Below are 12,218 nucleotides of genomic sequence, written 5' to 3'. Positions count from 1 at the left end.
GGTAGGTTTCTGCATTGCCGAAACCTTTAGTTTTGAGTTTTTTGTTGTGTTTTTCTGTGATTAGGGACCTACAGTTAGGATGTTTTTGGATGTTTACAGTGAGTTATTGAGAGGTGAAGAAACGTGCTCCTTGCGGGAGGTGCTCCCCTGTACCCAGAGTGCAGAATAATGCTCTTGTATTCAATGCTGAGGTCTAATGCCATGGCTCCTGTACCTTTTTCAGAGATCTTTTATTGTTACTTTTTGACTAGGGTTGTATTGTATCTTGTGCTCACCATTGCTTTAGTGTTTTGGAAGGAAATGTTCATTGGAGCCGGGGCTAATGGACCATAGGCCTAATGTGGTTGGGGTGGCCAGGCTGTTGCAGTGGGAGTTCCACAGAAGAGGCTAATTTGTGGATCTGATGGGATATGGTGGGAGATTAACTGACTTGCTCAGAAAACCATGCCCAGTGGTCTTCTACCTGTAATGTTCCAATATTAGGGCCTTGTACTTTCCACCAATAGTTTGAAATCACCTCTGAGCTGTGTCTCTTGGACTCAGCCTGTGAGCATTCCTTGTTGCTCAGAAGCTGCAGTGAAATTCTTTTAAAAATATCTTAGATGGAATCTCAAATACATGAAAAAAAAATGAAAGATTCACATTGTGGTCAAAGCACACGTGTTGTCTTTAATACAGTAAAGAACAGAAGAACAATCCTGTGAAGTTCAGAGACCTAAGTAAGTTCTCATCATCTTTTCATGTAAAAATTGAGTATCTGGGCCCATGGCAACAACCACTCTGGCGTTTAAATTTTGTTATACGTTTTTAGGGCTTATCATCACTCTGTATAATTAGCTGGATGTAACATGCTTGGTTAGTACAAATAACTACCACTTACACTGAGTCACTGAGTTTCTGGGACTCAGTCGTTGGGGACACTCAGCACTGAGGCAACGGCCTGGCTCTGCATGAGGGCAACCAGTCCTCTAGGACTCATCAACTCCCTCTCTCATTTTCCAGAATTTGGGCACTACTCATTCTGAGAAGACAGTGCAGTTTTTTTCTGTGATACCTGTAGTTTACTGAAAATTTAAGAAGGTAAGACACATTCGTGAATAGCAAAATAAAAACTGGGAGTTTAAATTACCTTTTCAGATAAATTTTGCTACAAAAGGTTTCACACGTAACTTATATAGCTACCTGAAAAAATACACGGCTAAGAATTCACAAAAGTAAAACATTTTGCTGTCTGAAAACAGTAGTAAGATATCTGTCTTAAGTTCATTCAGAAAGACAATAAATTTGGTAAATGTTCCTTATGATGACAGTGAACGAAAAAGTGGTTAAAGTAACTTGAACACAGTGTAGAAAATAAGTATATGTTTTATTTGTCAAGAGTAAAATTCCATTTTATTTAGAACACTCAAGTACAAAATGCAAAAATTATATACTTATTGACTGTTAAGAAAAAATTAGGAACTATTAAATTGCTGATAATCCTACTACTAAGGCACTAAATTCAAATACATTTTGCAATTATTATTTTTACATAAATTTTTAGATGTTCAGTTATTTTTTTAAAGAAAATAATTAAACTTTATATTTGTATCCAGAAACTTGAAGACAGAGTTTTAAAAAAGTATGCAGTTACATTAGTGTGTTATAGCCAGGTTCAAAAGCACTCATCATTAGGAAAGATTTACCTATATATTTAAACCTTTAAACACACTTTGATTAATCCATTAACCATAATAAGGCATACTAAAGCAAAGAAAGCCATCATGTTATATATAATTTCATATAAAAGCTTAGCAATATTACCAATTGGGTAACTATCAAAAAAGTTCTATAAAAATGTAAATGAGGTTAGAATTTTAGACACAGAACATCTTTAAAAATATATTCCCCAAATTTTACGTTTATTATATATAACATTCATTTAAAAATGTAAATGCAACCAAACAGCCTAAAATAACTGATTTCCGAATCATCAATGGCACTGCCACTGAGCTGTGGTGTAGTCAATGCAAAACAATAATAACTGGAGGCAGGGGAGACACTCCGGAGTCACAGCAAACCAGTGATTTAAAACCTCCCACCGAAAGTTAACATGTAAATGAGTTGTCATACACTCTGGTTTATGTATTGACATCAAACAAGTATTTTTTCTATAAATAACATTAACTGAAGCCTTTGCCAGATACAGAGTAAGTGGTACAACAAATAAAAACAGCAAGAAATCAAAACATATGTATAACATTTTAATGATTTTTGCTTGTGATGAACTTCTGTGATCTGAAAACCTTGTTTTACATAAAACTGGGGCTGAAAAGAAAAAAACACATTTGATTAGTACAATGAAAAACCTAATAAGAGAATAAAAATTGCTAAAATCATTAGGTTCATAAAGTTTGCTGCTGGTGTTCTGGGGCCCCTCCCACCACTACTCCCTCTGTGCTCAGGGTTGACTCTATGCTCAGGGAGGCCTGCGCTGCTCGGGTGAGATACGGGGTGCCAGGGACTGAATCTGGTTTGCCTGTATGTAAGGCAAGTGCCTGCCTACTGTACTGTCTCTGTAGCCCGGGCTTTACACAGATTTTTATTAGGAGCAAATATACTCCTGAAATGCTATGGAATACTTATCTTTGGGATTTTTCAAAAGAGAAAAAATAAAAAAAATTACCAATCCCATTTTCTTGAGGATGAATTTTTTTGATTTCTCATGTCCTTGGCCCTGATTCTTTGCATACACTAATACACTAATAACAATTTTCAAGTACAACGTAAGTGGAAACTATCTTCATATGTGGAGTAAAACTGGGAATCCAATCTTAGTTAACACTAGTTTGAGATAAAAAAAAAGGTATATTTTCTTCAGCTTCATAATTCAAAGTATACTGACAAGAAGTATTAAATTATTTTCTAATATTCAATGCTTAAATAAGACACAGTTATGATAAGTTCTATTTTTTGACAAATAATCATATGTCCACATATCAGGCACTGCTCTTGATTCTTGGGATACCTATATCAATAGACAAAGCAAAGCTCCATTTTATTGTAGAGCCTATGAAAAAATATTGTATATAATTATTTTAATCTTTCCTCTACAAAATTGCAAACTATAGGCCAATTATGACTAACAAAATTCTGACTTCTCCATAGTGAAAGAACAGAAAGCCATCATGGCTCAGGGTCATAATTCATGAACAAAGTTATAAAATTGTTATGGAGGCCATTGCCAGTAGTGTTTAAGCTATAGGGAGTATCTGAGGGGCAGGATCAAACCCAGGGTCTCACACAAGCAAGGCTTGTGCTATAACACTTAAATCATCTCTTAAATAATTTTTAAGTTAAAACTACACTATTCTAAAAAAGCTGGGTTTGAAATAAGATTTTAAACCGGCAGTGTTTCTCTATTAGAAACAAAAGGACTCTAAGCGACTGAGGCAAAAAGTGTTGGAACAAACTGAGGTAAAGACCCCAAAGCAGTATTCTGCAAATAAATAAACTATGGTTATCAAGAGTCAAAGAGGTAAATTGACAGGACATGCATGCTATGTAGGGAGAAATAAAATGAAGAACACAAAGTACGGAAAAGAAAAAAAAAAACTTATTTTCCAAAACTTTGGTAGTTTTGATTTTAACACATACCCCAAACCTATAAGCCTTGAGATTATCATTCAAAGGCTATTCATATCTGCCCTGTCGCACGGGCCCTTTCTACCTTCCTCTGAATCTTTACGTCCACTGGTTTCAGAAGTTGACATCACAGCACAGGAGTTCGAATCGATGGCCTGGTTCCCTTATTAAAATAAAAATTCTCATAAAATCATTATCCGTAGAAACTAATAATAAAAAAGCAAACCTAGGAATTAGGTTTTTTAAAATCAAGTATCATTTTACATCTATAGTTCAAAAAAATATATTGTCTCCAGTTAGACACAAAACTCGACATAATTAAAGAATGGTAGGCCAGCAGTCATCAAATGCAGACTAGGGCAGCCACTAAGTGTCCCCAGCCTCAAAGGGAACTAACTGCATTTTTTTGCCCTGCAATGTTTATTCATTCACTCATTGTGGCAAATGTCTTAGTACCTAACATATGTGAAATATTGTTCCAGATGCTGGAGAAATAGCAGTGAAAGGCAAAGTCTCTGCTTTAAGAAACAGACATTCCAGATGCAGAATGCAGACAGCACTAGAGAAACAGATGGTGAGAAGCGCTGTGGAGATGCATAGGGCAGAGAGAGGGTGAGGGGCAAGCTGCCTACCAAACAGAGGATGGGGATGCTTACTTCTTTCGGTCCTTATCCCTCCTCAGATTGCTGCTTGATGGCAAGTAGGTCTGACTCTGGTATATCTCAGATGTAGCTTTCTTTTTGGAGAAAGCAGCTATTTCATCTTCCAAAAGTCTTCTCATTTCATCAAGCTTCATTTTCTCCTCTAAGTGAATCCTTTTAAGGTGCTCAAATTTGGCCTGTAGCTGTGAAAAAATGGTGCTATTCGAATTAGTGACAGAGTGTGGCAGTTATGTTCCCTATATCAACTGCTAAAAATTTACCTAATCCTGAGGATTCCAAAGTTTGTAGTTCAAAAAAAACCTGAACAAGTCTCAGTATCAGGTTCTCATGTAAAACATGAATGAGCAAGGCATGAGTTGTATCCAAAAGTCCTTTTTAACAGGGTCAGTGAGATATTATAATAGGCAACATGTGTGCTTTGCATGCCTGCACAATCCCCACTACCATAAATAGTCCGCGAAGCATGGTCAGAAGTGACACCTGAGCATGATGCCAGGAGTAATCCCAGCCAGGTGTGACCCCAAAACAAAAACAAATAATCTTTAAACAAATCATTAAATGTTTAAACTGTCATCACTGTCATCATGTTGCTCATCGATTTGTTCGAGCGGGCACCAGTAACATCTCTCATTGAGAGACTTATTGTTACTGTTTTGGGCTGGAGCCATAGCACAGCGGTTGGGCGTTCACCTTTCACGCGGCTGACCCGAGTTCGATTCCTCCGCCCCTCTCGGAGAGCCTGGAAAGCTACTGAGAGTATTGAGCCTGCGGGGTAGAGCCTGGCAAGCTACCCGTGCATATTGGACATGTGAAATCTTTAAACAAATAATTAAGTTAATTTAAAAAAATAATCTTTTTTAAAACATGACTTTCGTTTCATTTTTATGTTCTACTTTCTCCCTACAAAATTTCTTCAAATAAAAGTTTCTAAAACCACATTCAATTAAATTGAGATCCACAAATTACCAAGTTATCAAAAAGGAAAAATATTAATTTCCAAATAAACTTATCAAGTATAGCTGAATGTAACACTGGAAATCAATACTGTTTTGAAAGCAGATGATCAACTGTTGATTTTATTCAAGAACCTTAAAAATACACCAGGCCAGTCATTAAAATGAGTTCTCCAGAAGTATATAAATTACAACGTGAAGTTTTCTTTTGGTGAGAAACTGAGAAAAAAATTAACGGAGAAAAAATATATAGCTGGGGTCAGAGAGAAAGGACAGCAGGTAGGACATTTGCCTTGCATGTGGCCAATCTCTGGCATTCCATATGGTAACCCGAGTCCTGTGAGGATCCCTGAACACTGTTGGGTGTGGCCCACAAACAAAAACCAAATAAAATAAAAAGTGCTAACTAGTCACCACTACTGGTAAGATTCCCCCATCCCAGTATGGCAAACTGCTGTAGCTTGTGATAAACACTATGTCTAAGAATATTACAAATGTTATAGTTCAATGATTCCTTTAAACTGGATCATTAATAGAAATATATGTTAGAGACAACATTCCTGTCTTAGTAAACGAACAGATTTCTTTCAAGCTGAATTCCATAGTCCAGCTCCCAGCTACAACTTTGAAAATCCTTCTTTGTCCTGTATTACAAGTCTGTTCTCTGTTCAAGATTAAAATGCTGCTGTATTTTTCTTATTGAAAATTATCTAGAATACTTTTGGAAATAAGATAGGCATAAGTAATACCTATACCAAGAAAAATTTTAAAGAGGAATAATTAGTAGAAATGTGACAAAATAAATATAATAATAGTGACAGTTATTGTATTTAATTTAGGGATACATATGTACTTTTTCCTGAGTGAAGGAATATGTTTTATGTGTGTCATATACAATGTCTCATTAATGCATTTAACTAATAATGTTGGGCTGGAGCAATAGCACAGCAGTTGGGCGTTTGCCTTTCACAAGGCCAACCCGAGTTCGATTCCTCTGCCCCTCTTGGAGAGCCTGGCAAGCTACCAAGAGTATCGAGCCCGAGCTTCAGAGCCTGGCAAGCTACCCGTGCATATTGGATATGCCAAAAACAGTAAAAATAAGTCTCTCAATGAGAGACATTACTGGTGCCCGCTCGAACAAATCGATGAGCAACTAATAATGTTACTACATATGTAGAAAAGACAACACTTAAACAGTATTTCAGGGTATTATCTCTTCTATACATTTGTTCTTAACTGGAGTTAATGCTTTCAACATTTTCTGTTAACCATATATAAAAATATAGATTATAAAGCACTTTAATAATAAGATCCTTTAACATGGTTAAGTAAGAAGATTCTTTAATGGAGAACTAATGCTTTATACTATCAAAAACAATAATTTTATTAGCTACTACAGTATTTCACTGAGTCAGCTTTAAACGGTTAGCTAACAAGTATGAATAACCAATGTCTATTTGTCCATAAGAGATCTATCCTTACAGTTCAATTATAGATATGATTTATTTTCCTTTAAAACATGCTAAGACATTGTATAACTGAGACTTTAACTGAACGCTTTGTAACTTTCCACATGGTGACTTAATAAAAGAATTAAAAAAAAAACATGCTAAGAAATATATGATTTTCCTTCCTCCATGAACTGGTGAGTCTTAATCTTATGGGCAAATTAAATTTAAATATCAAGATAAAACATATCTATATGTATATGTACATATATACATATATATAGCCTTATTTTATCCCCAGGAAAATTACTAATTTAAGCATTTTGAGGATAATTCACTGTGTAAACATGTATGAAAGGAGATTAAATTAGCTTGTAATAATAAGCTTGTAAGAGAACTTATATATATATTTTATACACAATATTAATAAATAATACCAAAAGGAAATATTAATTTCTAAATAAGCTTATTATGTATAGTTGAATGTAATACTGAAAATTATAGTTTGGAAAGCAAGTCATCAATTGCTTTAATTAATAATTAAAACTTTAAAACTGGATGCCTTTCTTTACCAGACTAAACCGAATTTTATAATATCTACAAAGCTGGATTTTATAGTATAAAAACTGGTAATGAAGTATCTGAGAATCTTAATAAGGCAGGTTAGTAAATTACTATTGCCACTGCCAGTAATTAAATGCTCATATACTTAAAATTTAGAATTCCTTTACAATTTTGGTTTTTGAATTTAAACTTGTAGATAACATTGATTTGTTGTTTGTCCTAGCTGCAGGGAGTTTAGGGTACTGGGTTACACCCATCACAGTGCTCCCAAGGCACTCCCATTACTCTGGTTTTTCTTATACCTCTTCTCTGTGCTCTGCTTTCCCAACCAGTCTATCACCTTTATCCCCAAATCAGACTGTTGATTTATATTTGTAAGTGAAATACTGCTTTTCTCCTTCCCTTATGTTCTTTTGCATAGTTTACTTCAGAGCAATGTCCTTATTGTATAGACACAGGAAGACAGTTAATGCTATGCTTTTGTAACTTGGGAGTTAATCTGTTTTTTCGACTTAAGCCTCAATTGCCTTTACTTCCTAGCACTCTAAAAGCAGGGTCCCAATGAGGGACTGGATGGACACAGGGCAAGCTATGAGCTACCCTGGCATCAAAACGGGCCAGGCCAAGTGGCACAATACTTGACTGTAAGTTAAGATCACGGTCATGGACAAATTCTGTCATGATCCAAAGTGTAACAACTGGATAAGGACCCTGCTTGGGTATGGAAAGACTAATCTGGCCTGAGCACTGTAGTCTGGGATCTATAGCGAGATATACCCAGGAGAGCACCTTATAAGCTTAATGTATCTCTTACTGTGTCCATACAAAATGGCTAATATTAAGAAGTAGAATTAAGATGAATGTTTAAATGGTCATTGGACTAAGGAAAGGCGAAACCTAGGTGGTATCTCACCCTTGAGCTGATCTCCTGATGGCAAGAGGTCAGGAAAGGCTTTCATATGCTGATTGTGCTACCTCACCTGGGTGTGGTTGCTAACTACAACTCCCAAAAGCTTGGAGGTTGGTGCAAGATGAAACTTAACTGCACTCATCAATCTGTCCAATCATGACAGGTGGTGTTAAAGTCTCCCATTACTGCAGTGCAGATAGTGAAGTTCTACTGATGTATTACCAGTTGTTTTATACCTTTATAAGCTTTTTTTTTTTCTTTTTGGGTCACACTCGGCAATGCACAGAGGTTACTCCTGGCTCTGCACTCAGGAATCACCCCTGGCAGTGCTCAGGGGACCATATGGGATGCTGGGAATCGAACCCGGGTTGGCCGCGTGCAAGGCAAACGCCCTACCTGCTGTGCTATTGCTCCTACCTTTATAAGCTTTGCTGGTACTTGATTCCATCCATATATGTGGATGAAAGTTAAATCCTCTTGATCTGCTGATCCTTAACCAGTATGCAATGTCCATCCCTCTTACTATTTTCTTCAGCATGAATGGTATTTGGGTAAATAAAAATAAAGCCATCTCTACTTGGTATAGTACACCAGTAGGTCATGCAATTGTTTTCCAATATTTTGTTGTGAGTCGGAATTTATCTGAGAGATCAGATGTGTCTCTTATAGGCAGCAGAAATTTCGGTTATTTTATATATATATATGCATATATATACACATGTATATATGTATATTATGTACATATGTTGAAATATAGGGAAAAACAGGGAAATATACAGAAAGACTGAGTTCAAATTTGTCCCCAAGAATTCCAACAATTTTCAAAGAATAGCTTTGCCAAGTCATAGCTCAAATATTCATGGCTAATGTCTAACATAGTTAAAACACTTCTTAGTAATGTAAGTAATGTAGTCCATTACAAGTACTTGATGACCACTTCTAACAGAAAACTAATTTCCTGAGAATAAAAAAAAAATTATTTTAGATCATTTAAATTTGTATCAAAAGAATGTTAAAACATTTTCAAGAACAAACTGTCTATAAGAGCAAGTCAATTACATTCTTTAGATAATGTAATTTACAATCTTTTCCTTTAGGTGTTCTATTAAAAGGAAAATAAAAATGACATCAAATGAGCATACTTGCCTCTCTTTCACTTTCTTTTAGGATGGCTTCTTTCTCCTTTACTCGCTGGATAAACATCTGTTTCATTTCTTCTTCCTTCTTGTGGCGTTCACCACATAATTCATGTCTTTTGGCTTCATAAGTTTCTTGAAGACTGAAAAGTTGTTCGAGATACTGTTATGTTAAAATGAAATGAAAACTTGTAAAAAAAACCCTTGAGATGTAAAATATCTCAAGTCAAAGCTCATACGTCATAACATGACCCAGTATCTCATTTCAAACAGCAACCTAAAGCATGGAATTTCCTAAAGCATCACACACACACACACACACACACACACACACACACACACACAACCCTACAGAATTATAGTAATAGAAGAATTTTGAAATCTCCACTTTAAGTTCTCCACAAGAAGTTGTTGTACCCCAAAGAAATCTTTCTTTCAATCTTCATTAAGAACATCCAGTCTAGAACTATTAAATTAAGGAAGTCATCTTTAACTTCTCCCTTCCCCTTATCTCTAGATCTGATCACTAAGACCTGTGAGTCCAGCCTATGACCCATCATTTACTCTGAAGTGTTGCTGTATTGGTTCTTTGGTGGTCACAACTGGCAGTGCTCAGGCTGACTCCTAGCTACTCCTACTCCTCCTATTCTCAGGACATACTCTGGGTGGTATTTGGGGAACCGTGTGTGCAGCCAACCATGTGTGCAAATCAAGCGCATTGCCTGCCGTACTATCTCTCTGGCACCTAATCCGGTCTGACTCATTTTGAGTTCTATAGCTATCCTGTCATAACCCGATTTGATCTTTCAGTTTCTATCTTAATTGTTGGAGTAATTTGTTTTGTTTTGTTCTTTTTCTTCTTTTTTGTCTTTCACTTTGGGCCATATGCAGCTGTACTCAGGGATTACTCCTGGTGGTGAACAGACGATCATATGTAGTGCCAGGGAGCAAATCCAGGCCAACTGCATGCAGGGTGAGTGCCTCTATATCCCAGGTCCCCCACTACCCTTATCTCAAGACAAATCTCATAGGTCATAACATGTACCAATGTCCCATTCCAGACAGCAAACTAAGGCAAAATACCTGTTATACCTAGTGATTCTCAACCTAGTACTGCACACCTGAGAGTTTGGAATAATGCTCTGAGGACACAACACTAGAGCATGGTCTGTGCGTCACACGCTGCCAGACAGATCACCACAGAGCAAGGTCTGTCCCAGAACACTATCGTCAGTATCTTACATTAGCATCATATAGTAACAGACTTGCTTAAATGTCAGAAATTGCTCATTCTTCTATTTCAGTTAACTGCTAAAATGACCATCCAGTCCAAAATATTACAAAAATTCTAACTTATCCATAAAAATGCCAGCATAATTCTTTAAGACTAAACTAGATAACAAAAACTACTAAAATCTGTAATGAATGATGAAACCTCCCAGATAGCAAAGGGAACCCTGAGCATATGGAAGATGGATGGTAGTGTGCTGTCTCTACACTAACAAAAACACCATTGAGTTGGAGTAAAAACAGTGAGAGCAAGTATGTGAAGGAACTGAGAAGCCACAGGCAAACATGCACATATACACCTGGTAAATTTACAACAGAGGGTCAAAAACGTAAGATGCAGAAAAGAGAAAACTGGTTACGCACAAAGACGAAAGAATGAAAATGAACCACTACAACTTCTATCTCACACAAAATCTAAAAGTTTACTCAGTGTTATAAATACCTTGATGTCAGAACCAAAAATGTAAAAAATATGTTGAATAAAATACAAGCAAATATCATTCCATGATATTGATTTCAGAGGTGTCTCCAAGATTTAAGCTACCGAAAGTATCGAGCCCACACAGCAGAGCCTGGCAAGCTACCCGTGCGTATTGGATATGCCAAAAACAGTAACAATAAGTCTCTCAATGAGAGACGTTACTGGTGCCTGCTCAAACAAATCGATGAGCAACGGGATGACAGTGGCAGTGACAAAAACAAAAGCAAAAATAAACAAATGAGAAAACATCAAATAAAAAATTCTGTACTGTGAAAGAAACTACAGCTAAAATAAAAATTCATTTTACTGAACCAAAAATATTTGCATACCATACATCTATCACAGTACTAATAACCAAGACTATCAAGTACCTATAACAGTTAACAAGAAAACAACCCCATCAGAAAAATGGAAGAGTTGCTCACTAGACATTTCTTCAAAGAAGACATACGAATAACCAATAGGAATACAAAAACGTGTTTACAGTCACTGTTATCTAGGAAAAGCAATAGTAAGCTATCCCTCCCATCAGTAAGAATGGCCTATATCCAAAAGCCTGAGATAAATCAGTAATGGTAGCAAATCCTAACTGTGGTGGGACCATCATCTGGCTCAGACTCTATGGAAAACAGTGTGGAGGTTACTGGAAATTTTAAAGTGAAAATATCATATGATCGAGAAATTCTATTAAGTATCTACCCCCATGAATAGGAGATGTGTTTTCATTTCCTTGTGTATTTTATGTCTTTCAGAAAAGATATTAAGGACATCCACAGGGAGGAAAAGAAGTCAAAATATCACTATTTTTAGAAGAAATGACATATAATACTTAAAAAACTCCCAAGACTATAAAAACCTTCACAGAAATTATAAACTTGTATAGCAAAGTAGCTAATAAGCAGATAAGCAGATAGACGATAAGTGAGGAGTAGGGAGGAGGCCAACTATTGTAGATAAGTGAGGAGTAGGAAGGGGCCACCTCACTGCATGCCACCTGCACGGCAAGCCTGACATGCTACCCATGGCACATTAGATATGCCAAAATCATTAACAAAAATGGGCGTCATTCCCCTGATCCTGGAAGAGCCCCTAGTATGGGAGCATTGAGAAGGACGAGCAAAGAGAGGCTGAACTAGGCTGCCAAAATGAA

The 12,218-nt window shown here is 36.4% G+C and overlaps 1 protein-coding gene across 1 annotated transcript in view; it reads right to left on the bottom strand.

Annotated features, from left to right (window-relative positions):
* Positions 1–1,371: 1,371 nt before the first annotated feature.
* Positions 1,372–12,218, bottom strand: part of SEPTIN10 (septin 10) — a 104,216-nt gene continuing 93,369 nt past the window's right edge. Inside the window, exons 9-11 of the mRNA XM_055140046.1 lie at positions 9,308–9,440; positions 4,281–4,468; positions 1,372–2,307 (exon numbers count right to left, since the gene is read on the bottom strand). Of these exons, the coding sequence (XP_054996021.1) occupies positions 2,292–2,307; positions 4,281–4,468; positions 9,308–9,440 (337 nt within the window). The 3' untranslated portion in view covers positions 1,372–2,291. The remainder of the gene's footprint in view (positions 2,308–4,280; positions 4,469–9,307; positions 9,441–12,218) is intronic.

Source organism: Sorex araneus, chromosome 1, assembly GCF_027595985.1.
Source record: "Sorex araneus isolate mSorAra2 chromosome 1, mSorAra2.pri, whole genome shotgun sequence".
Classification (NCBI taxonomy): domain Eukaryota; kingdom Metazoa; phylum Chordata; class Mammalia; order Eulipotyphla; family Soricidae; genus Sorex; species Sorex araneus.
The sequence above is the reverse complement of the archived record's forward strand: the minus strand, read 5'-3'. Positions and strand labels throughout refer to the sequence as shown.